At 35.4% G+C, this 25,700-nt stretch overlaps 4 protein-coding genes across 4 annotated transcripts in view; 3 read left to right on the top strand and 1 right to left on the bottom strand.

Annotated features, from left to right (window-relative positions):
• Orct (Organic cation transporter) overlaps positions 1-25,700 on the bottom strand; it is a 35,223-nt gene that overhangs the window by 3,931 nt on the left and 5,592 nt on the right. Inside the window, exons 3-9 of the mRNA XM_074181181.1 lie at positions 3,135-3,324; positions 2,790-2,893; positions 2,572-2,726; positions 1,638-1,806; positions 1,157-1,402; positions 887-1,101; positions 608-789 (exon numbers count right to left, since the gene is read on the bottom strand). Coding sequence (XP_074037282.1) covers positions 608-789; positions 887-1,101; positions 1,157-1,402; positions 1,638-1,806; positions 2,572-2,726; positions 2,790-2,893; positions 3,135-3,324 — 1,261 coding nt within the window. The remainder of the gene's footprint in view (positions 1-607; positions 790-886; positions 1,102-1,156; positions 1,403-1,637; positions 1,807-2,571; positions 2,727-2,789; positions 2,894-3,134; positions 3,325-25,700) is intronic.
• Positions 3,661-24,024, top strand: LOC111504638 (uncharacterized). Its single transcript, XM_074181214.1, has 5 exons — positions 3,661-3,994; positions 4,354-4,653; positions 21,156-21,235; positions 23,568-23,702; positions 23,791-24,024. The coding sequence occupies exons 1-5, from the start codon at positions 3,872-3,874 to the stop codon at positions 23,885-23,887; spliced, it is 735 nt and encodes a 244-aa protein (XP_074037315.1). The 5' UTR covers positions 3,661-3,871; the 3' UTR covers positions 23,888-24,024.
• Positions 7,005-8,307, top strand: LOC111506493 (uncharacterized). Its single transcript, XM_023161570.2, has one exon. The coding sequence runs from the start codon at positions 7,143-7,145 to the stop codon at positions 8,154-8,156; it is 1,014 nt and encodes a 337-aa protein (XP_023017338.2). The 5' UTR covers positions 7,005-7,142; the 3' UTR covers positions 8,157-8,307.
• Positions 13,261-14,512, top strand: LOC111506518 (uncharacterized). Its single transcript, XM_023161625.2, has one exon. It carries the CDS (start codon positions 13,489-13,491, stop codon positions 14,392-14,394), a length of 906 nt encoding a protein of 301 aa, XP_023017393.2. The 5' UTR covers positions 13,261-13,488; the 3' UTR covers positions 14,395-14,512.

Here is a 25,700-nt window from a genome sequence, read left to right as displayed (position 1 = left end):
GTCGTCCTATATGAAGTTGGGGCTCCAGAATGAAGAATCAGCTATGAAGAAATATAAGATGGTCTGTCCCATTATTATTATTCATAATTTATTCATTAGCAAATGTTATTATTTTACCGCAGTTGGCAACCATGGGGTCGCATCACTTAATAAGGTCAATCAAATGGCAATAATTGTGTGCTTAAGATAATTAACCTATTTGAATTAAAAAGGATGAAACATTAAAAAGGGTATAGTAAACTATCCTCAAAAGATAGACATATGTCATCGCGAAATTTTGTGTAGACCTATAAAAGAAAAATGAAATGTAATGAATTGTTTTGTTATATCTCAAAGGGATTAGGCAGCATTTTTTATGAAAACTCGCTAAGGTAATACCACTGTCCCGACTTCATTATGTATAATATCGTCGTATATCGATCACTCCACCAAAAACATTATTGAGATATACACTTCTATTACTCCTCTCACTGGTGAGAACCGTTCGTTAGTCGGAGTTTGTTTCATAATATGTAGTGATAGAGGTGTAATTCAAAGTTGAATTGGCAAAATGAGCTCACTGACTATTTTTATTTTCATCATATTAACAGATATTATTCAAACTTACCAGAATGTTCATGTATGGAGCAATGATAGATCCCACGCGAGCGCAAGTAGATCCGGCTCCGATTCCAGCATTTCTTATAACTGTCGGAAACTGTTCGCTGGAAAAAATATAAACTGCTGCGTAACTAGCTGTAATCGCCAGTTTTCCGATCATAGCCAAAGTGACGATGAGCCATTGTTGATCTGAAAAAAGTTTTCTTCAGATCACAGACAAATTTTTCACTTGCATCTCACAACTTTGAAACTGTTAGTTATTTTTGTCTCTGAACTACTCTCCTACCTTTTGGCACAGCCATTGTCAATAGTAAGGCCGTTCCAGCTACGCTCATACATCCGCACATGACGTTTCTTCTGCCCCACCTGTTGAGAGTCAATAGCAAAAAAGCGTAAGCCGGAATTTCAACAGCTCCGGATATCACGAAATTCAAATAGGGATTCCCGCCCAAATTATTAGTGTTCCACGACAGACCGTAGTAGGTTATGTTATTCGCGAACCTGAAACAAACGAAACATATAACAGCAGAACGACAATGTATAAGTAAAAACCCACCAGTCGAAGAATATGATGAGCGACTTTTTCCTCAAATTGGGATATCTGAACAGATCGAGAACTGTGCCTGTATTCTCGGATTTCTTCGTGTTGATTCCCAGCTCTTCTTCGGCCGAAACTAACAACATATCGAGTGTGTCATCTGAAATTGTGACTTTATTACTTTTAGCAGCGATCTGTATGAGTTTTTTGGCTTCCGTCGTTTTGTTTTTGGATAGGAGCCACCTGGCTGACTCTGGTATAAACCTAAAATTTGGCATTCAGTTTGAATATAGTGCGAATAAAATTGAACTCTATTCGAGTAGCTAATGGTAGATCCAAAAAGGTGATGATGACAAAAACGTGGTTCGTTAAAATATGCAACGGTTAATCTTGGCCCCACGTTGGGCGCCTTATTACACTTTTTTGTTATACAATAACTTTTACTCAGAGTATGTTGCAAATTTTCAACGAACGTTTGCTGTGTTACTTTTCAACTTACCACCAGTAGCTCAAGAAGATAACTCCAGGGATTGTCAGAGCAAATTGTAAGTACCGCCAATGGGGTATGTATAGTGCGAAAAGAGCGGTTAACATATATCCTATTGAGAAAAACATGTGACAAATCGTCCCTGCTAGAGGTCTTTTCGATGGACCTACCATTTCCAAACCTAAAACAATATATAAGCTTAGTGAATATTGCTTCATTGAAGTAAATTAACATTGTGACCTGATAAAAAATAACAGTTTTGGTCATGAGAAGCAATTTAAAACTAAAAATATGTAAAATTCTCAAAATTCTTTGAAATTACTCAAGTTTTAATGTGTAAATGTTTGCTGATTCAAATGTGTGCCTGGTATTATAGCTGTGGTCTTTAATTTAGATGATAAATCATTATAATCTGAAAGAAACATATGCACTAACTCTTTTTTCATGAAATTATAATTGAGTGTTATAGGTTAGGTTAAGTGAGATACCTAGTGTATTTGTAGTGTAGTGTATCGTATAGCTAAGCACGTGTCGCGGTTTTTTAAACTTTCAAGTGGAAATCTCACATTGAAGTGTGTTTTTTGAATACGTTATAATGGATTTTCATCAAGTATCAGTCAGTTCTATCATAGACCTGTATTAGTTCAACTTATCTGAAAACAAACTACTATTCTGAAAAAAAAAAAAAAATATACATTGGAGAATTGTCACTCACTTCCTTTTAGAACCTATTTCTTTAATATTGCCTTCAAAACCGTCAAACATGCACTCTGTTTTAAATGTAATATATTTTTATATATCGCATAGAGTAAAGACTAGAAAGTTAGCGTACTCAACAATTATTGTTAAACAAAACAGAGAAGAAATCAGGCGTTTATCATTGTTTTTGATACAGAGCAATCAAAACTACCGGAAATACCACTGTTTCTTTCACATTCTTGTATACCTATAACATATGCGACCAGGAACACTCCTGACGTCGTGGCTCCTACGATGAGCCTAGCGAAAGTGAAAGTCCAGAATTCTGGTGCTATAGCGGCGAGTATTCCAAAAACTACTTCCATAACCAAAGATATGAAAAAGATGATTTTCCTTCCAAACCTGTGAACATTCGAAACAAAATATTCCACAAATCAAATTACCGTAAGGACGTTAGACACAGACCTGTCGGACATATCTCCAAAGACGATTGAACCAAGCATAACGCCGACCATGAAGAGAGAATTTGACGTCGCTATCAAATAGGCTTTGGTGCACGTTAATCCAAACTGCGGGAAAAGAACAACTGTGAAACCAGACAAACAAAATAGTTCAAGTCAAGTTATATTTTTGTACAAATCGAATCAATCGTAAAAGCCCCGGTAGTTGTTTTTCTACTCAGCATATATTCATCGAATGTCACACAATACGAACATGAGACATGAGAAATTTATGAAATGTCTTGAAACATTTTCAAGGAGTTCGTAGTGAGCAGGAAAAATACAATCAATTAATCGTCTTTGTACTCACTTCTATAACCGCGGTGTATCCATAGAGAGCATGATCAAATATATGACTCTCACATTTTTCAGATTTATTGTTTACCAATATTTCACACGTAGAATATCTGTTTCGTAAACTATCCCATGGATAATTATCAGCTAACGTTGTTTCATTCAGGCTATATGTTCCATTTTGTGATTCACCTGGTAACGTACACCTGAAAAAAAGTTTCATATAAGCGCAACAACACCACATATTCCTATAATAAAGGTCATCGCATATCATTTTGTTTAGACTTGTTTTACTTGTAAAACAAGGCAGTTCTTTCAACAAGCTCGCTAGAGCTTGTAGAAAAGAAGAAACTAGTTTTTTTTACATGGAAGTGATCCATGCTATCCGGTCAAGGCCAAAAAAATTTTTTCCCCAGAGTTTTGTAGCGCCAGCTCACGGTAATGATCTGCCGATTTTGTTATCAGAGCTTCAAAATTAATAAAGAACAGCTGGCTATTTTCTCTCGAAGATGAGGCCGTATTAAGAATTAACAAAAGAAGAATCAGTCGAACCAACTAACCTCACTAACCGTGGCAAATTTGTAAACAAATAAAAAGTACTGTTTACATTTTCCATTATAGATAGTTTTAGAATTATTTTCGGTTGGTTGTGATCCCCGTGCGACGATAGTGATGACACATTTCAATAATTTTTCATCGAACGGGAACTGTGGTTTTTTATGTACCTAGTTGAATTCATAGTCGAAATCCACTATGAGTTACTACATAGTCATAAGAGAAAAAAGGGACAATGATTCTCCTGCCTTATCGGAGGTAGTAAGAAATGCGTACTATTCGAATGTTTACAACTCCTGGTTAAATGCACTCTTCCATGAGGTAAGCATAATACACCTTGATCTGGCTAATTATCAGATAGATTGGTAGCTGATCGCTACCAATCTACTATTAGGATTCATTCATAGCTTCCAGATAGGAGTGAGTTGAAAATCAGAAATAATTTTTACATTGCAGGTCCTTCAAGGATGTCACTATGCTCCTTTTCTTTTGCCAAATCTTTCAATAATAGTTAATGTTTCTCATTTGGAAATATGTACGTTTATTTATTCATTTTTACAAAATCTATTTTGTATTATTATTTATAAAATTTTATTTCATTGATTTTATATACTTTATACAGGTTTCACCTGTAATTTGATAAATGAAATAAACAAATTGAAACTGGACTGTTCTTTCAGATTACATTCCAGCTGATGATTCTAGTTTCTGCGCTGCTCTTCATCTGTTTCGGAATACCTCTCGTGTACTGCTTTGTGTCCATTCCTGCAGTGTTGATAAGTCTGTACGTAATGATCTATGGAACAGTGAGTATGAAGGCCGCTCAAGTACTGTACGACAAAAAACCTTTAGCGTGCTGGGTAGCCGAAGCCTACCAACCGTACTTTTTTATAAAAAACCCAGGCAACTGCTGGTACAAGATCGTTACGGAGGAGGATATCGAAAGGGAGGGTATCAAGAAAGAAGGGTTCCAGAGGAAGGTAAAATACAGGATAGTTAGAGGGTATAAACGATAATGATTTACCGGACAAAGATGGAGAGATATGTTTTCAGTTCAGCAGTATTTTAGCCAGTTTAAATTTCGACTTGCTCAGATTTTTGCAAAGTCAAGTTCAAAATGAATTTACTTGCACGAATGTACTTTGCTAAAATAGAAATCGAATCAGATTGACGCATCCCAGATCAAATGGGCAAATTGACCAATAGAAAACATTTTAAAATACCTGAAAGCAACAAACTTATAGCATGAAATATAGAACGCATTTCATAACAAAAACTGCAAGACTGGACTACATCATCATTTATGTTATTATAGAGAAATCATTTTGCAACATATAATATATAATAATACAGAGTGGGCCATTGAAAATTTGACATGGAGGTTTTGGGTAATAATCTTGCAAATCCGAAAATACGCGCAGACAGGTCGATTTTTATTGGGAGGGAGACAGTTTTTTTCCCCATTTACAGCGTCATCACTTCAACCCCAGAGCAGAGGAATTTTAATAGGGAATATGGGGCGAGTCGCACATCGTTTGAAAGATCGTGTAATTCTCTAAACCAGTGGTCGCCAACCTCTTCAATGTGTTGAGATACTTTGTTAATTTTGGAATAAACAGCGAGCTACCCACACGGAAGCCACGTAACGCAACGTAAATGAAATAATCCACAGTTAATTTATCATTATATGTATTTATTTTACTATTTAACTGGTAATACATAATTCATAGGTACTAATAATAAACTAATAACAAAATAACTAATATTACCATTACGTACTTGTTCATAGCTACATTCCTACCTATCAATCGAAGCTGTTTGAAAAATAAACACAAACTTTTATCCAGCCACAACGGCATGTCACAACAAAAAAGTAACGCACTATCATGAACATTAATATTGAAAAATAAAAAAGCATGTTCAATGAGAAGGCTGACACTTAGACTCATCGATAATTTTTTTAATGTTTGCAGTATAATTTGATGCAGCCATTCGAATATAATTATCCAAATGTTCATCTGTAAGTCGATTGCGATATTTGTTCTTATTAAACTTCATATTGGAAAAAGAAGATTCACACAAATAGGTTGAATTGAATAATGCTTTCACTTTCAAGGCAACACGGCATAGAACTGAATATTTGTCTTTACTTACAATAGGCCAGATACATTCAGTACTTGAGACTAACGATTTTAAGGCTAAATCATTTTGAAACTCAATGACTTCCATTTCTGTTGCAGCGATGTCTTCGCCAAAGTTCTGCATAACACAAGTTCCAAACTGTTGGATATCAATTTCCATAAAGGGTGAAACAACAAACTGCGCTACTAAAGCCATTTCATTGAAATCCTTAAAACGATTTTTGAAGTTATTCTTCAGGGTTGAAATTATTTCTACATGATATTTGTTGTCATAAGGTTCTAATGGATTTTGAGATATTTTTTCTGAAAGAATAGGAAAATGCTTGGCCTCGCTGTTAATTAGGTTTTGCCAGCAACCAATCGACTATATCGTCAGATTTTTTAATTTCATCCAACTTATCCATAATGAATGAAAAAAAAAACTTACAGAAAAGTGAGAACCTGAAAACACATTGAAATTGAAAGAAAACACTTTAAAAACACATTAAAAATATTACTAAAGAGCAGTGCTATAATACAACTGCCTGTTTTATACACAAATAACAAATATTATCAAGAAACACTAAAACGATTCACCGAAATATTTTTCAGTCCCGGTCCGTTACGGCATCCCGTCCGAATAATTAAATAAAAGACAAACGTAGCCGTACACTAAAGGAGACCAACTGGAGGCTAGCCTCCTCTAACGCTATAATTTCTGCAACTATAATCATAAATCGGGACGTATGTCGCTGGTTGGATCAGTCTCGCGGAGCTTGTGTTTTTTATAGCGATCGGAGGCTTGGCTCCCTTGCAACGTATGACATTTATTATTTTGGGTCGATGGTTCATTCGTTATTCGTTCATGGGGGTGCGTTTGAGGTTTGTTGATGCAGGGTACAGTGTGGTACGTACTACGTAGCGAGTGATAGTGTTTTTTCGGACATATATATATATATATTTATATTGAAAATTAATGGTCAAATAATGATACCCAAGCATTTTTAGAAACAAATAATCATAATTATTTATCAATATCTTTTAATTTATTGCGATGATTAGCCTTAAATTTTATGGGGAGGCTAAGCTTCCCTGGCCTCCTCTGACCAGCCGCCGCTGATGTATGCTTTTGAAAATGATAAAACTGAACAATTCAATATAACAACAATGAAAGTTCTTGTGATGTGGAGGAATCTTGAAAACTGCAGTAGGTATTTCTTAACCCGCTCCTGTCGTTTTGTTATCATATATTGAAGACTGAACATCCATATTTACAAAACATGAAACAAAAACAAGAATAGTTGATAAGGCGTAACTCATTTACCGTCGACCATAGTCTCTCAGAAACAATGCAAGCCATTACAACGATATTGCTTTTAGCACTCAACACCATCTGTAGCTCCTCGGAAGAATTACAATTCTTCAACTACATCACCATAAAAATCTATCGGGGCGATGAACCAATAACTCTCCTGCTTCAAGAAACAGTCAACACCGAACCAGAGGTCACGGAGGTCATAATAGAAAACGAGCCGATAAGAGTTTTGAAAGCGGGATCTTTCTATAACCTAACCAAGCTGAAGTATATCCATATCCAGAGAAGCGAGTTGGAAATACTAGAAAGCTTCTCGTTCCAGAACCTCCCCAGTCTCAGGACTATTGATTTGAGCTTCAATCGGGTGAAAGAAGTGCCCGCTAACGTATTCGCCAACTTGACTGTGACGAAAATAACCCTCAAAGGCAACCGCATCGAGACGTTCCAGGATTTGGCGTTTTATAACCTCACCTACTTACGTACACTCGATTTGAGCTCGAACAACATGCTAGAGATGCCGATGGAGATGTTTTACCTCACGAAGAACCTGCGCTTTCTCGATTTGAGCTACAATCGACTGAATCAGGTACCGAAAGTACGCGAGAGGATGCCTTACAGTTACTTCGACGAGGCGTTCTACAATATCGACGAGTTTGAACCGTCCCGTATCGATCTGAGCTTCAACAACTTCACCTACATCACCATGGACATTTTTCGGATGCTGACCTGCTTAGGGGAGTTGAAGCTGAACTACAACAACATCAGGAGAATAGACGAGAGGGCTTTTGACGATTTGCGATGCTTGAAGAGTTTGGATTTGGAGGGGAACGATTTGCAGGAGATCAGCGATAGGTTGCTGAAGGTGTTCGCCATGGCCGAAACGCTGAATCTGGCCAACAACCCGTGGACAAATAATTTTGCGTGTAAATACGAGATGTGGTGCCAAACTCATGGAAAGATTAATACTATGGACGTCGAGTGTAATTATAGTCGCAGCGTTGTTGATTTGGATGCGTCAATAATAAAAAATTCTACATTTATGGTCTGACCAGATAATTCATTCTTGTGTAGTTTTAACTATCTGAAAGGATCGGATGAAATCAATTCATTAACTAGTTGAGGCAGGCGAATACTAGTAAAATCACTTATTCAATAGTATAAGTTTTGTGAAAAAGAAATCAATAAAATGATGAATATTACATATTTATTATTCTAGGGCGAAAAATCATGATTATCTGGTGAGAGCATGTAAAGTAACATAGAGATATTATTACTAGTTGGGAATTTTGTACTTACTTATTGATTTCCATAGTTTCCAGAAGGTCCAGTTGTAAACCTTCCTTCTGGAAATGAAGATTTTTGAATTCATGATTGAGCTCATGTCCCTCTGTGAGGAGGTGAGTAGCACACCTTTCATTTTTCCATTCTGGATACTTACTATGTTCTTTTATGCACGCTCTAAAAGTTCTTTCAGTTTGACCTACGTCAATTGTCTAGCGAAATGAGTGATGGTTTGAAACGCATTGGAAAGTTTAAATAGCTCGAAAAGTGGGCGCCCCACGATTTGAAACGTCTACAGAAAATGTCACGTTTCCAGGTCTGTTCGTTCATCAATTTGGTAGCCGCATAGTTTCACATTTCGGACCCGTGAATTGGCCTCAAATATCGTGCGATTTAACGCCGCTAAACTATTATCCGTGGGGATATGTGAACTCGCTAGTCTACCCGAAACGATTGACTCCTTGAAGGACAACATTCGCCGCGTTATTGCCGATATAGGGCCACAAATGTTGGAAAAAGTAATCGAAAATTGGACCTCCAGTCATATTTAAATTATAATGCCAGATCATCTTGCGAATAAAGTAAATTTCGTGCCAATTTAAAAATTCATCTTTGTTTTATTCCGTTTCAAAGTTCTATACCTCTATAAAAACATCTCATATACGATAGGTTGCCTTTTATGTTTCGGGATTTGGCAACCCTGGTGTTGCAATCTTGCAACTGACAGCTTTATCGTAAAGTTGGACATTTTTGAGCTTATACGTTCTGAGAACGTTTTCACATAAGCGCGCTATCAGTGCGTTCCACTAAGCACTCAACGATCACGCTCACGACCACGGTTTTCGCCGTTCCACTTGGTTCTGGGCGTCACACTCATTAACTCAAGTGGAATGGATTTTGGAGCGTTTTGAGCGTTCATTTAAATAATACACATGGCGCGTTTAAAAAAACAAAACAAAAAGTTGATGAGGTTATGTTACAATTTGTAAGTGGTATCAATAAGTTCTATTAATTGTTGGTTAACATGATTTATTAAACAAAAATTATGTATATACTTTAATTTTAGAGGAGTATTTAACTAATTTATGTTCGTATATAATAAAAATGCTTTTTACGTTGGCAGTTGGAAATTTTTTGGTGCGTCGAAATAATGCTCCACAAAGTACAATTTTACAAAAATATAACCGTGAAAAACGAAAACTTAGACCACGTATTATTGATTAAGATAATGTAATTACTCGTTATTCAGATGAAGAATTTAAAAGTCATTTCAGGTAAATTATTTTTTATCACTTAATACACTATAGATTTTGAAAATTTTACTCATGGAATTCTTTATTGATCTCTTTAGACTTTCAAGATGTACATTAAATTATTTACATAAGCTGATACAAGAGATTTAGTCTGACGTGTTCCCGGATGTCCTACAATTCCTACCCGTCATCAATTGATGATAGCTCTTTGGAAAATGGCCACAACAGATTCTTATAGGTTAATTTTTTTTTAATCAACCATTTCAGTATTATATACCATAATTCACAAGAATAAAATTAAACCATTTTTTTATTTAACGCACGTTCAGCATCTGCAGGAGAAAGTTTGAGATCCACAACAGTATCTCGTTCGGCACAATAGAACGATTATGTTGTTGTCGCCATGTTTGCTGCTTTTAGTTTTAAAAATTGCGCTCAGTTTCTCGAAACGCTCACAACGACCCACCTCTTGAGATGGGTCGTCGTGAGCTAGGCGTGAGCATAAGTAATGACGTCATTAATGACGTTTTCGCCACGACCACAACGATCGCGGTCGCCATGGAACGCCTGAATGAGTATTTTGATAAATAATTGCTTTTACAGCCTTTCAGAAATGTTCGAATAAGTTTTCACTGCTTTAACTGGTACTATGTTCTTCATGGTTTCTATTTTTATTATGTTGATGTTCTGTTGTTGTTACTTGTTTGTTGTTGTTTGACTTCGATATTAGAACTACCTCGAAAGAGAGCACGCATTTCCGTTGCCTTTCTGCATTTCATTTATCTTATTTTAGTATCTGAATGTTGGCATGTAACACAGTACCATGTGCTAAATGTAGTTATATAAGCTTGACGATTACCATACAAAGTAATTTTTGTCTAAAAGGTAATAAAGTATTATTATTATTAATATAGCTCTCACACATCGGCTCAAACAACTACATTTTTGAGCACCCAAAACATCGATTTGATGAGTCATCCGCCGTATAGTCCTGACTTGGCACCGAATGACTTCTTTTTATTCCCGCACGTAAAAAACAAACTGAGAGGTCAACGTTTTTCGACATCTGAAGAAGCAGTTGCTGCTTTCAGAATGCATGTTTTGGAGATGCCTCAATCAGAGTGGCAAAAGTGCTTCGAAAATTGGTTCAAACGCATGCAGAAGTGTATAGATCTTCCAGGGAAATATTTTGAAAAACAATGAAGTGATTTTCGATGATTATTATTTGTTTTTGTTCTCTAATCCCGAAATATAAAAGGCAACCATCGTATAATCAGCTATTCTAAAATATTGTCACTTCGGGAAGTTCATCAAACACACATCTGCATATTACTTTTGTTTTCGAAACATGCATTTATGGAACGCCGTTTTACTTTTTATTGTCACAAATATTCATTCCTCTATTTATTCAACTAACAATGTATTTGTTTGAATTTAATTGATTCATGCATTTGTTCGACACATTAAAAACGATTGTTCCCAAAATTTGTTCTATTTTAAATGACACTTGATTTAAAATTTTACATGAATCAATTTGTTTGATGAAAAGTTGCGAACAGTTATAATATAGATTCATTGTTTGAAATTTTTGGAAGTAAATGTTTGTCATATACTTTTTTTGTAACTATCGAATAATTTACTACAATTTTTGTGAAACATGAATAAAATGGTTTGTTGATAATTATAGTTACATGAATTAAAACGATTGTTGATAATTTTAATTCGGCGCTAGCGTCGAACGGATTCTTGCAGAAGCTGAATTTTTAAATCTGGCAACATGATAGTTTAGTGACAGTAACACAATATTCCGTCCGACCGCAGCGCCGAATAAAAATTATCAACAATCAATTTAATTCATGTATTACCTAAAAGCAACAATCAAAACAATTCATTTTTACAAAATACCAATAGAAAGTAAAACGGCGTGCCACGCCGTTTTACTTTTTTTAATATTCCTTTGAAATGATCTGAATTATTTTGTTTGTTGAATTTCAGTGATACATGAATTAAATTGTTTGTTGATAATTTTTATTCGGCGCTGCAGTCGAACGGATTATTACCGTACTATGACCAATGACATACATATTATATGCAGTTATGTAGTTCCGCAAAAATACGCCCGACGTCAGCGCCGAGTAAAAATTATCAACAAACAATTTAATTCATGTATCACTGAAATGCAACAAACAAATTAATTCAATTCTTTCCAAAGGAATAATAATAAAAAGTAAAACGGCGTGGCACACCGTTTTGCTTTTTATTAATATTCATTTGAAATGAGCTGAATTATTTTGTTTGTCGAATTTCAGTGATACATGAATCAAATTGATTGTTGATAATTTCTATTCGGCGCTGTCGTCGGGCGTATTTTTATGGAACTACTCAACTGTATATATGTATGGCGTTGGTCATAGTACGGTAATAATCCGTTAGACCGCAGCGACGAATAAAAATTATCAACAATCAATTTAATTCATGTATCACCTAAATGCAACAGTCAAAACAATTCATTTTCACAAAATACCAATAGAAAGTAAAACGGCGTGCCACGCCGTTTTACTTTTTATTAATATTCCTTTGAAATGATCTGAATTATTTTGTTTGTTGAATTTCAGTGATACATGAATTAAATTGATTGTGGATAATTTTTATTCGGCGCCACGGTTGAACGGCGTGTTGTCGTACTATAAATGAACTAGCATGTTGCCATATGTAACAATTGAAGTACTTGATAAATCCGCTCGATACCAGCGCCGAATTAACAATCGTTTTAAATGTATCTTTCAAATACAAGAAACTTTTTAAATCATCAAAAAATTTAATTTTTTGTCAGAAATTAGCTTTTTAAAAAGACTGATGAAATAAAATGATACTTGCTTGACAATGTTTTGCACAAAAGTTTTTGTGTAACCAAATTTTAAATTGAATGCATTAAAGTGAATGTTGCAAATATTGAACACTTTCAATAAAATTGAAATATAACAATCTTTATTATTCATTGAAAAATATTTAGTATGGAAAGTTAATTTGCTATATTTTCAGACAAACGAAAGTCTATTTTTATTACCAACAATGTTTCATGGAAAAACTTTGACAGTCATTCAAATATATTCATTGAAATTTTATTCCCAAACTTACTTTAAGAAAGTGAATTTGAAGTTTTATTGTAATTCAACAGTCATATAAATAACTAACATTTTATTGAAAGGTCAAAATTATATGCGGAATTGAAACGTTTGTTGAATTTACTCGAATAATACATTCCATTGATTGTTGAATTAAAATGTTGGTTTATTGCTGAGTTGAACTATATGTATATAGATTATTTTTCAGCATAATATATAATAAATTGGCGTTCCATTTTCCAATACTCTGAAACAATATTTTTCTTCGGAATCAATAAAAGCTTCAAGTTATTTCATTACTCTTTTTTATTCAAATAACAATTTTATTCATGTAACATTTTAAATCAAGTGTCATTTAAAATAGAACAAATTTTGCGAACAATCGTTTTTTAATGTGTCGAAAATATGCATGAGTCAATTAAATTCAAACAAATAAATTGTTAGTTGAATAAATTGAGGAATGAATATTTGTGACAATAAAAAGTAAAACGGCGTTCCATACATCTGCATATTACTTTTGTTTTCGAAACATGCATTGTCACAATAAATCAGCATTACACTCGAAACTATGACCCGGAAGCTAAATCCGGCCCATACAACAAATATTTACGTATTCCAATGACGATCTCTTTTATAAAATACCACCAAACCATAACGAAAACATCAGATAACCCGCTGGAGTCCGCAGGATTCGGCATTTTTATGCGGCATTTCAAACACGATGCACATCCTCATACAATTGTCGTTCTTCGTATTCGGTTTCAGTTGCGTCTTAACAAACGAAACCCAATTCTTCAACTACATCACTATAAAAATCTATCGGGGCGATGTACCGATCACTCTCCTGCGACAAGAAACAGTCAACACCGAACCAGAGGTCACGGAGGTCATAATAGAAAACGAGCCGATAAGAGTCTTGAAGACGGGAACTTTCCGCAATCTGGCCAAGCTGAAGTATATCCGCATCCGAAGTAGCGCCTTGGAAAGACTGGAGAGCTTCGCCTTCCAGAACGTCACGAGACTCAGGACTATCGATTTAAGCTTCAATAGGATCAAGGAAGTGCCTATAAATGTGTTCGCTAACTTAACGGTGTCTAAACTCGTCCTCAAAGGCAACGGCATCGACACTATAAGCATCTCGGCGTTTTATAACCTCACTTACTTGCGTACGCTCGATTTAAGCTCGAACAACATCATGGAGATGCCAATGTTGATGTTCGATCTCACCAGGAACCTGCGAATTTTAGATCTGAGCTTCAACCGTCTGAATCAGTATCCTTCCTTCGCCAAACGGACTCCCTACAGCTACTTCGAGGAGCCGTTTTACAACATCAACGAATTCGAGCCTTCCACTATCGATCTGAGCTTCAACAACTTCTCCTACATAACTAGTTATATGTTCCGGGGACTATCCTGCATCGGGGAGCTGAAGCTGAACAACAACAACGTCAGGAAAATCGATGAAAGGGCTTTCGAAGATTTGCGATGCTTGAAGAGTTTGGATTTGGAGGGAAACGACTTGCAGGAGATCAGCGACAGGTTGCTGAAGGTGTTCGCCATGGCCGAAACGTTGAATCTGGCGAACAATCCGTGGACCAACACTTTCGCTTGTAAGTACGAATTGTGATGCGAAAGTAACGGACGAGATAATACCATGGATGTCAATTGTAGTTACTATGATGATAATAATGACGTTGTTATTTCAGATGGGTCTCAATAAAAAGTAATTACTGTTTCAGCGTCAATATTTGTTCTTGCCGAAAATTTAGACCAGCATTTATGATTCACGTTTTATCTAATTTAAATATTAGTCTGGTCCGCTTTATTAATGAAAGTAATGACAAACTTGAACTCAAAATAATAGAATAATAGCTAGATAGATAGATAGATATTTATTGATCATACATAGGAAATGCTATTATTACAGAGTATTTATGAAATAAGTATTAAAAATAATGGAATATACAGGGGTGCGCAAAAGTCCGGAATGAAATTAATATCTTTTTAATCAGTATTTTAGGAAAAAAACGCTGAAACACGTCAGTTGATTTCACGTTGTACGCATTTTTTGGCGATAAAATTAAATTTTGTTTTCAACCCCTTAGCTGCAACCCTCCCCAACTTTTTTTTTTCAAATGCAAATGTATGTCGTGTATGGGCTCATTGAAAAGCTCGTAAAAATGGATTCTGACCATACACTTTATTTTTTTTGTGGTTACAACGAAATGAGAAAAAACTCTTTTGAAAAGTTACAAATACCTAACTTAGTGCTATCTACGGGTGAATTAACGTAACAGATGCTGAAATTGGCCTCCAATTATTAGCCGGCCTATTTGATAAACCTTATCTTTAATATATCCCCAATAAAAATAATCAAATGGCGTTAAGTCTGGGGATCTTGGCGGCCATTCAATTGTACCACGTCGTCCAATCCAGCGTCCTGCGAATATGTCATCGAGATATTCTCTGACATTAATACCAAAATGTGGGGAGCGCCGTCCTGTTGAAACCAAAGTGTTTCAGTGGGGATATCTGGATTCTGCTTCATTGGAAAACATAACAGCTAAAGCAGGGACTAATTCAAAGCGTTAAAAGTCTAAGTAGCGTGCAGCTGTAAGGTTTCCCTCAAAAAAGTATGGCCCTAATATTCTGTTGTTGATGTTGCATGCCCATACATTTACTTTCTGAGGAAGATGCGTACGAGCTTCGCATGTCCAGTGTGGGCTTTCCTGACTACAGAATCGATAGTTGTGCCTGTTAACTACTCCATGTGTAAAGGTTTTAAATCATACGACCTTTGCTAGAGAACTCTTTATTGAGGACCGGTCTGCGAATATATAAAAGTATAAAAACATACATGTTGTTTGTTTCTTTGGGAAACATTAGTACAGTAAAATAGGTTAAAGATATTATATTTTATGATAACTATAACTATTATTAAATAAAAAGTAGCTTCGTCCAAAAAGAGTATATTGAGTGGAAACCCATCATTCTTGTCACATCGCCTCATTATTTCCTCACAAAATTGCAAACGTCTGTCATAGTTATCTTCCAAGACTCTTGGACAAGACATACCTTATATGGGTGGTATTTTTCTGTTTTCAAAAACCTCCCAATCGTACGTCTAGACGCAGGATTGTTTTGGGCTAATGAAACCGTTGACAAATGTGGATCTTCTTGCAGAGATACGGCAATGTCCAATTTTTGATCTTCGTCTAAAACATGTGCCGGCCACTTTTGGGCAAGTCCTTCACTGTACCATGTTCTTCAAATTTGTGTAAGATCTTACTCACAGTAGCCTGGGAAATGTGATTTTCCGGATATTTTGCATTAAATAAAGTACACACCTCACTTTGACTCTCCATTCTATCCCAACATCCCAACAATATCAAAACTTCGATACGCTGCCCCTCTGACAATACCATTTTTGTTTAGCAAATTAAAAAAGAACAATTAATAAACTAAACATACAATTTTCAATTTCACCCAGAAATGCCACAATTTTAAAACTCGAGTCAAGACAATAGTTCTTATCAGGGCATTCATTTTGGTACAAAAAATGCAACAACCTTTTTCTCTTTTTGAGGTACACTGGTCAACAATTGCTTGGGATGGAACTAGTTTTTGGTGAAAAAATAAAATCCACAGAATGTTTATGCTACAATTACGTTATCAGTTTTACACATAAATAAAATTTATTGTGGTGCCTGGCCCGGTTGGTCTGTTCTTAAAATTTGTAAACTTTTAGAAAGTAGGTACTGGTGATCCTTAGCAATTGTTGAGCAATGTACATCATCACCACTTATTTGTTTTTTGCAACTTTAATTCACCCGTAGATAGCACTAAGTAGGTATTTCTAACATTTTTGGTTTCAAAAGAGTTTTTTCTCATTTCGTGGTAACCGCATGAGTAAAAAAAAATAAAGGGTATGGTCAGATTCAATTTTTTACGAGCTTTTCAATGAGCCCATACACGACATAGGTTTGCATTTGAAAAAAAAAGTTGGGGAGGGTTGCAGCTAAAGGGTTGAAAAAAAAATTTCATTTTATTGCCAAAAATGCGTACAACGTGAAATCAACTGACGTGTTTCAGCGTGTTTTTCCTAAAATACTGGTTAAAAAGATATTAATTTTATTCCGGACTTTTGCGCACCCCTGTATAACCGTATAAAAGTAAATGCTAAAACAAGGTATATATAAAATATTCGTATATCTATAATTTCGAAAGAGGAATGAAAAATTGAGTATATAACACAAACAGTTACAAATCATGCAATGTAGCAGTACTGACACAAATTCTAGTATAAGGATAACTCTCCATTTTCCAAAGATGTTATATCAAATCGTGTCAACAAAATGTTATGATCGATGGCTCTCGTGAGGTATTTTTCATCAACTTTTAGACATAAGTATTTTAGGAACTTCATCTGCACGATCTCAATTGATATTTTTTGGTAGTCGTAAACTGGATTCCATAACACAGAGCCATACTCTAACTTAGATCTGGCATACGCAAAATATAGCAATTTTAAGGTGGCAATACTTTTGAAGTTTTTGCCATTTCTGTAAATGAGCCCAAATATCCTATTTGCGTCAGCCGTCATATTCCTTACATGTGTTGTTAATGATAATTTACCGTCGTATGTGATACCAAGATCTTTTATCTCGTGTACGCGGTTGATTGTAGTGTTGTTGATTGAATAATCGTACATTTAAGTTCGCTTTTTGTTGTAAATGATATTATTTTACATTTGGATATGTAATGTCGTCGATTTTATAATATACTTTCAGGTCGTCTGCAAATAATATGTTAGGAATATTCAAAGAGGTTGCCAAGTCATTAATAAAAATTAAAAATAAAAGGGATCCAAGATTGGAACCTTGTGGTACCCCAGATGTAACTACGTACTGAGCCGATTTTAAAGATTCAGATTCGACGAATTGTTTTCTGTTAACTCGATATGATAAAAAATAGAGTAAGCAGTTGGTTAGAGAGTCCCAATTGTGTCAATTTGCTGAGAAGAACATAATGGTCTATTTGAATCGTCAGAGATTAAATCCAGTTGGAAAAACGTTCTCAGAAAGTTTATTCCACATAAACGCAGTTCTACAAATGAAAGAGTTTTTAAACAGTGAAGTTCGAGGTGTACCTACTGAGTTGAACTTTTAATTTAATAACCCCAAGTGGTTGCATTTTTAAACGGAAGTACATTTTCAATTACCCGTATGATTCAGTGGGGCATATCCTGCAGCTGTGCATAACAGACGTTTTGGTCACCAAAAAAATGGCCGCCAACTTCATACTTTATCATTTCTCTTGAAACACGTTTGAAAAATTTAAAAAAAGCTTCAATTGTAATGTAAATTTAATTGATGCATCTCTACTTTTTCAAACGAAAACTCCATCACACCTAACCTGATTGCCTCTATTGTTCAATTGATCTTGTGCTACGAGTCATTCTGATTACTTTCAATTTAGACTGACGAATGACCTTTCACCGAATGCATCTACAAACACATCGAAGAAATTGTTAACAATAACAACCGTTAACATTATAATTGTATGCAAACGACTGTATACACCAAAACAAATAGTGAATTGTTGCTTTGAGGCGCTATTATCAGAAAAGTATGTACAAAACGAGGTACAAACATATTATCTTAGTTACAAACGTTGTCGAATATACAGTGCATTTATTTTATTTTTTGAACAGCTCAACTCAAAAAATTCAATGTGATACATCTTTTTCAAGCTCCTGACAAATGCTTCAGAACCCTACAATATAATGTCAATATCTTCAACTACTACAAAATGGCGGAACATTGATGCTATCTGACGCGCTCGAGTATGTCCATGCAACAGTATTTTTTACATATTTAAAAATCTTTAGCCGCTTCCCCCACCGAAGAAAAGGTATACCGGGTGTCCCACATTTTATGTGACAGGCAATATCTGGTTTGTTGAAGGAGATACACAAAAATGTTTCATACACAAGTTTTAGGAGTTCATGAGAGCTATATTTTGATATAATTTTTAAATATACAGGGTGTTTGGTGTAGGTGCTACAGACCAAAATTCCATTTTTTAAAATAGAACGCCCTGTATATCATTACATATTCAGATGCTACGTTAAATTCTGATATCATTTCATGTTTGGTTTTTGAAATTCGGTTACGGCGTTGTTGAGTTATTGCTTAAAATGTAAAGTCTTGAGAACGACTATTATTTTTAAAAATATCTCATACATTCTCTCTGCATCAGATCACATGAAAATTAGTCAAAATTTTGGGTGTTCGAAGTAATGGTTTCAATTTTGAGTTGTGGAATTCAGTCAGGAATCATTTTGAATATGAAACAATTGCGAAATTGAAAGAGGTGTATTCGAAAACAAATCTTTAATTAATAACAATGTAAATAATATAACTTGATAAATCATTTCATAAGAATGGTAGGTACCTAGAAATAAGTCATAAAAATTGTTCAAAGTGATGCCCATTAGATATTATACAGGCTTCGAAACGTCGAATCACTTCTCTCGTACAAGTCGCTCTTATAATATCAGGCGTAATATCACTGCACGCTAGTCGAATTTTCATTTTCAGATCATCCACATTCAAAGGGGGAGTAGTGAAAACAATATCTTTTAAATAACCCCATAGGAAAAAATCAAGCGGTGATAAATCTGGGGAACGAGCCGGCCACCGAATTAGACCCTTATTACCAATCCATCTATTTGGGTACGTTCTATCCAGATATTCAGTAACAACCTGTGAATTGTGAGGAGGAGCACCATCTTGTTGCCACCAAATTCCTTGTCGTTCTGCTATGGGAATATCTTCCATCAACTGGATCAAATCATTTTGTAGAAAATGTAAATATCGCAATCCATTGAGATTTTCATTGAAAAAGTAAGGTCCTATGATGCGGCCATTGAACAATCCACACCATACATTAATACCCCAAGTAGTTTGAAAATTACTTTCGCGGACCCAGTGGGGATTTTCTTGAGATCAATAGTGACTGTTATGTAGATTCACAACTCCATTATTGTGGAATCGCGATTCATCGCTCCACAAAATTTGACTGAATATGTTAGGACTTTCATGTAATATTACCTGAATACAAACAATGAATTCAAGTCGTCGTTCAAAGTCCGTGGGTTTCAAATCAACTGAATTTTGAATGGGTGGTATTTATTTTCTTTCAGAATTTTCTGTACATTAGATTTACTCACACCGACTTCTTCTGCAAGAGTACGGATAGAAACATGTGGATGAATAATAATATAAGCCAACACATTGATCTCTAAATCTTCAGTTCTAACAGATCTCGTATGATGACGATGCTTTATAGTAGAAGGAAATGACCCAGTTCGCAATTTTTCTACAACTCTCGAAAAAGTCATTCGTGACGGAATGGGTCTGTCTGGAAAACGTTCTTGGTATAGACGTTGTGCTTGACGGCAGTTTTTCTGACATTCCCCAAAAATTAATAACATATCAATGCAATCACTTGGACTAAACGCGAAAGGCATACTGGAGTTTTCGCACAAAGAACACAGTTACTGTTTTGCAAAGAATTACTGAATCGAACTGACAAGTAGATACAATTCAACAACATTTGTTACTATGGCATCAACAAGCATGAGCTACTTGATGAAATTGTGCAATATAAAGCAATTCACCCTCAAGTTAGTCACATTCTCAAGAATTTCAATATTATATTCAACTGATATCGATATCGTATCGTAGAGGTGAGAATAATGGTTTGTATTCAGTAGTAGTCTAGTTCAATTCAATAAAAGATATAGACTGGATTCGTGTACGAGTAAATAAGTTTTTTTAAAACTTTATATTTAAGGAAAAGTGCAATAACTCAACAACGCCGTAACCGAATTTCAAAAACCAAACATGAAATGATATCAGAATTTAACGTAGCATCTGAATATGTAATGATATACAGGGCGTTCTATTTTAAAAAATGGAATTTTGGTCTGTAGCACCTACACCAAACACCCTGTATATTTAAAAATTATATCAAAATATAGCTCTCATGAACTCCTAAAACTTTTGTATGAAACATTTTTGTGTATCTCCTTCAACAAACCAGATATTGCCTGTCACATAAAATGTGGGACACCCGGTATATTATATAAAAATTTTTTCTTCTTATAATCTAAGCTTGCAACCTAATATGTCTCAATGACGCTCGAGTAAATCCCTATTTCGCATCGTGGACTCCCCTGCTAATACATACGCTAAACTGAACTATTCATTAAGGTATTTTTCATTTTACCACATTATCATCAATATTTGCAACAAATTGAAGCAAGAGAAAAATCTAGAATGTCATTAAAAAATTCTCAATTTACAAGAACTTCAATTTCAGATTATCGGGACCGTAGCAGTGATGAGGCATAAGCAAAAAGAGGATTGGGCGTGGTTGTTCAGACTTGCCGTAGACCAGAGGTAATAATTTAATGAGTATTCATCATTTCGTTATAATGAGACTTCACATCCTTATTTGACTAACACGCGAATAAAGAAGAAGTGAAATTTTGTCCCCCTAATTTTTTTCCCAAGGGTAAAACACAAGCCAAGTCACTTGAACACCTCCCGTGAAAGTATCTATAAAAGAGAGACTATCGAAGTTGCAGGTGATGCTTGTATCTCCAATCAGGTGGATGGATATTTTTTGGATGGAATCCAGCAGCTTAGGGTATGGTTAGGGGCGGATCTCCATTCATGTGAATCATACTCCAAAGAACCGATCTGGGCTTCATAAAGCAACGATCATTGCTGGAGTTTGTATAGTTTTCTGGTTCGGAACAGTGTTTCAATCTTTTGAGAAGCAGCCTTTGCAATTCCAGAGAAGCAGAAAACGGAATTGTCTATCCTGGCATTATTATATTCTGTTCGGAGACATTTATCTTTTTGGAGAAAACCTTGGCATTGAATTCGAAATCACCTCAAGATCTTCATTATGATATGAAACCACCTGCTGCCGGTAAAGATGTGCATCTCCAGCCGATGTTCTAGAAACCAAATGGAATGACGAGACAAATGTGCTGTCATCGGCAGAGCAGTATATTGGATTCTTGTTTTTTTCCAATATGTCGTTGATATACAATAAAAAGAGGGTTGGAGACAATATGGATCCCTGGAAAACACCATCGACGACCATCGAGTTGAAGCGTATTCAATATATAGGACAACCCAAGAGATGTTTGATGGACACAGGTAAAGAACACCGGTGAAAACATCAAGACAGGACGTTATCAGAAACTTGGGACAAACAAGGCTGACAGGTCACGTTAGAAATATAAATTATTGTTCCATTTCCAAAAAGACAAAAATTTAGTATAGGGAAGAATGATAGTAATAAAACTCACTTTAAAATGCATGAACTATTCTTAATTGTCGGATGATAGATAGATATTTTATTTGACTACGCATATGTATGAAACATTTGTAGCAAGTCAGGTGATGAATCAAACATTTGAAATTGAATAATACCTAAATAAAATAAAAACATTAATACCACAGTATAACGAAAACACAAGGCATCCAAAAGGGGTACAATAATTTTTAAAATACATTATTACAAGCAGCACTGTATAACAAAATACAATAAAATTTTTGAAAGATATTATTACATGCACTTTCGTTTGGAAGATAAATCCGGGCATTACCATGGAAGCAGCCATTTATTCATCTATAGGTACTATAAATGCCTTCATCAATGAGACATTTTTTATGCCCTTTTGAAAACGTGTCTGTGAAAGAGTCATGATTCCCAATTTTTTGAACAATAGGCGACGTCTATCCCGATATCCCGCATTAGAAATTATCCTTATTGTTTTTTTTTTGTGTTACAAATATCTTTCCAGCAGAAGTAGAATTACCCCAAAGAAGTGTCCCGTAGCTAATGAACGAGTGGAAAACGGCATAGTAGACAGCGAGAAGAGTGTCAATAGAAACAAATTTTCTCAATTGCCTCAACAGAAACAGATATTTGGATAATTTCGTATTTAATTCATCAATATGACACGTCCAATTAAGGGAGTCATCCAAAGTTATACCAAGTAATTGGGCTTGTTTTTCTTTTCAAAAGCATGTTATTGGAAGAAAATATCAGTCTCTGGGTTTTTCCCATATTAAGTTTGAGAAGATTCGCATTGAACCATTTTTGTCTGAGCATGTGTATGTATGACTACAATATAATTAAAAAAATCAAGAATCATAATAAGCCTAGAAGAAAATAACACACATTATCGAAACATAGGACTTAAAATACTGTTACTTCTTCCCGTAGATTCGACAATAATTGACTGCACAAATGAACTCAACTTTATTTTGCTTCTGCACTGTCAATATAACACAAAAGCTTTATCTGAACTTCAGACTAATACTCGAATGTCTATGCTCACTTCGTACCGCACTTTTAACTAGACTTCTCCGATCTGCCTGTTGGTAGTGTTTATATATCGTAATGAAAGTCTCTGAGCGCCGATAGGGAAGTCTCTCGAAGCGATGCGACATCTAGAACGATCGCGAAGCGCAAGTCGAATTGAGCGCGACCTTGGCCAAGTTACAGTTGATCGACAAAGGCCAGCGGCGGCCGGCGTTATTTTTTCCCGGGGATAATTAACAACAATATAGTTCATTCTATCTCCATTCTAGATTACCTTCGCTCGATACACGTCAATCAGATATATAAATTTTTGGCGAGGAACACTAAGCTCAGCAAGCTAATTTTTGAATAGGAAGCTATTGACAGTAATATTGTGACTTATTTCAGATACCGACGGAAGGGCGTAGGACTAAAACTAATCAATGTGGTTCAGAACTGGTGCAAGAATAATCGATTCAACAATATTGAATTGGTGATGTCGGAATGCCAAGAAGGGGCCAGGGAACTCTTCGATGCGGCAGGGTAATGAAATTATAATATATACTAACCATTCACAAATGATTTTTATTACGATTGTCTTCGGCTTTGTTAAAGAAGATTTTGGTTTCAGGTTCGAAATGAAGCAGTTGTACCACAAAAAGCTATTTACAAGCGCAGTAACGCTTCAAATGTTCCAGTTAGGATGCGAAGTTAGATCAACATTTTAGTTTTAATATAAGTAAGCTCAAATAGTAAATCACATCTAGGTGCCATGAAGAGAATATGGCAGTGTTCTTTCACATGACTGAATAAATATTTTGTTACATTTTATTTTTAAATAAAAGCCAGAATGGATCTTATATAAGAGTTTTTCTCGCCTAACTTCACACCATCGGAAATTATATTTATGTAGCAATGAATGGTTCGGAATAGTGTTCCAAGTTTTTGAGAAGCAGCCTTTGCAATGGGTTTGTTTCATGATTTTCAGTGTATAGTTCACTTGATAGAAATTTTAAATTGAAAAACAGTGCACTTTGTTTTATCTCTCTAAGTACCGTAGTTTTTCCGTAATTAATTATTAAAGATAGAATGTGGTAGGCCGGTGACGTCACGCCCCTATTCCCGCTTCTTGTTCGATTGGCCAATAGGAACAATAGAAATAATCAACATTGCCAAATCGTAAAATTTGCGAAGCCTATAATTATCAATATACTTATGGAAGTTGTAATAACAAAATGGCGTCTGTCAAATTGGATCATCAGATCTGTGATTGGATATTAAAAACCAATACGCTTGGCAACTCCGCTGTAGACACGATCAATTTTATTGGTCAACAGACACGCGGCCAATTTAAATTCTTGCTTTTCGAATTATTCTTTTTTCTGGAAATATAAAGAGATTTTGGGACCGATTAGACTTGATGAGTATAATATACCCCTAACTCGATCAGTCTATAAGCAAACCAATCATTTTCCATAGCATGAAAAAGCCTATTCCAGTGACATGATTGTTCCAAGACGTATTGGTGAAAGCGAAATTATCTAACCTGACATTATTAGGTATATCCGGTTCGTAAACATTTATCTTTTTGGAGAAAACCGATGCCTGGGTGGCATTGAATTGAACCTGGTTGCTTTCACTCCAATTCGAAATTACTTCTAGATCCTCATTTATATGCAACTTCCTGCTGCCTCTGAGGATGTCTTAGAAGCCGATGTCCTGGAATACAAATGGATGACGAGACAAGTGTGTTGTCATATTCTAAAAACACTTTATTGTTTGATTTGCACTAGACGGTTTTACACGTGTTTCGCCATACAATGGCTTCCTCGGGCGTGCCTTAATACACGCCCAAGGAAGCCATTGTATGGCGAAACGCGTGTTGCGTTTTTGTAAAACTGTCTAGTGCAAATCACACAATAAAGTGTTTTTAGAATACGTTAGTTATGGATTTTCATCAAGTATGGGCCGATTCCATCATGTAAGTGTGTTGTCGTCAGCAAAGCAATATATTGGATTCTTGTTTTTTTCCAATAAGTCGTTAATATTCAATAAAAAGAGGGTTGAAGACAATATGGATCCCTGGGGAACACCAGCATTGATGGTGAAAGTTTTCGGGAGATATCCATCGACGGCCACTTGCATGGAACGTTCTTTCAGGAAGGTGAAGAGCCATTTACAAAAATGATCTGACAAGCCATAGCATCGAAGTTTGGCCAGCAAACCCTCAACCCACACACGGTCAAAGGCTTAGAAATACCAGTCGTGAGTAATTCTTCATTTTTATCATTATTCGGCCATATTTGTGATAATTTCATTTACAACCACAAATTATTGTTATAAATCAACAATAATTATTGCTAGGAATTGACAATGCGGAAAATTTCCTCCTCTTTAGTTTTTTTTTTTTCAATTTCTTAAATTCTTTATAATTTTTGAAATGTTTGCAATTTGTGTGTGCTAGAAAACAACTTTAGCACATTTTAGATATCAATCGGGATCACACGTATTTTTCTGACTACTATCCCTATTTTACACCAA

Source organism: Leptinotarsa decemlineata, unplaced genomic scaffold (assembly GCF_025532065.1).
Source record: "Leptinotarsa decemlineata unplaced genomic scaffold, Ldec_3_MD MMD2_P_RNA_scaffold_2, whole genome shotgun sequence".
NCBI classification, from domain to species: Eukaryota; Metazoa; Arthropoda; class Insecta; order Coleoptera; family Chrysomelidae; genus Leptinotarsa; species Leptinotarsa decemlineata.
This window is presented reverse-complemented; position numbering and strand designations above follow the sequence as displayed.

Excerpts from the sequence above, each read along its gene's own strand:
- LOC111506493 (XM_023161570.2), top strand. The coding sequence starts at position 7,143 with ATGCAAGCCATTACAACGATATTGCTTTTAGCACTCAACACCATCTGT.
- LOC111504638 (XM_074181214.1), top strand. The coding sequence starts at position 3,872 with ATGAGTTACTACATAGTCATAAGAGAAAAAAGGGACAATGATTCTCCT. Across the intron at positions 3,995-4,353 it reads TAAATGCACTCTTCCATGAG|ATTACATTCCAGCTGATGAT; the intron begins GTAAGCATAATA and ends CTGTTCTTTCAG. Across the intron at positions 23,703-23,790 it reads GAACTCTTCGATGCGGCAGG|GTTCGAAATGAAGCAGTTGT; the intron begins GTAATGAAATTA and ends TTTTGGTTTCAG.
- LOC111506518 (XM_023161625.2), top strand. The coding sequence starts at position 13,489 with ATGCACATCCTCATACAATTGTCGTTCTTCGTATTCGGTTTCAGTTGC.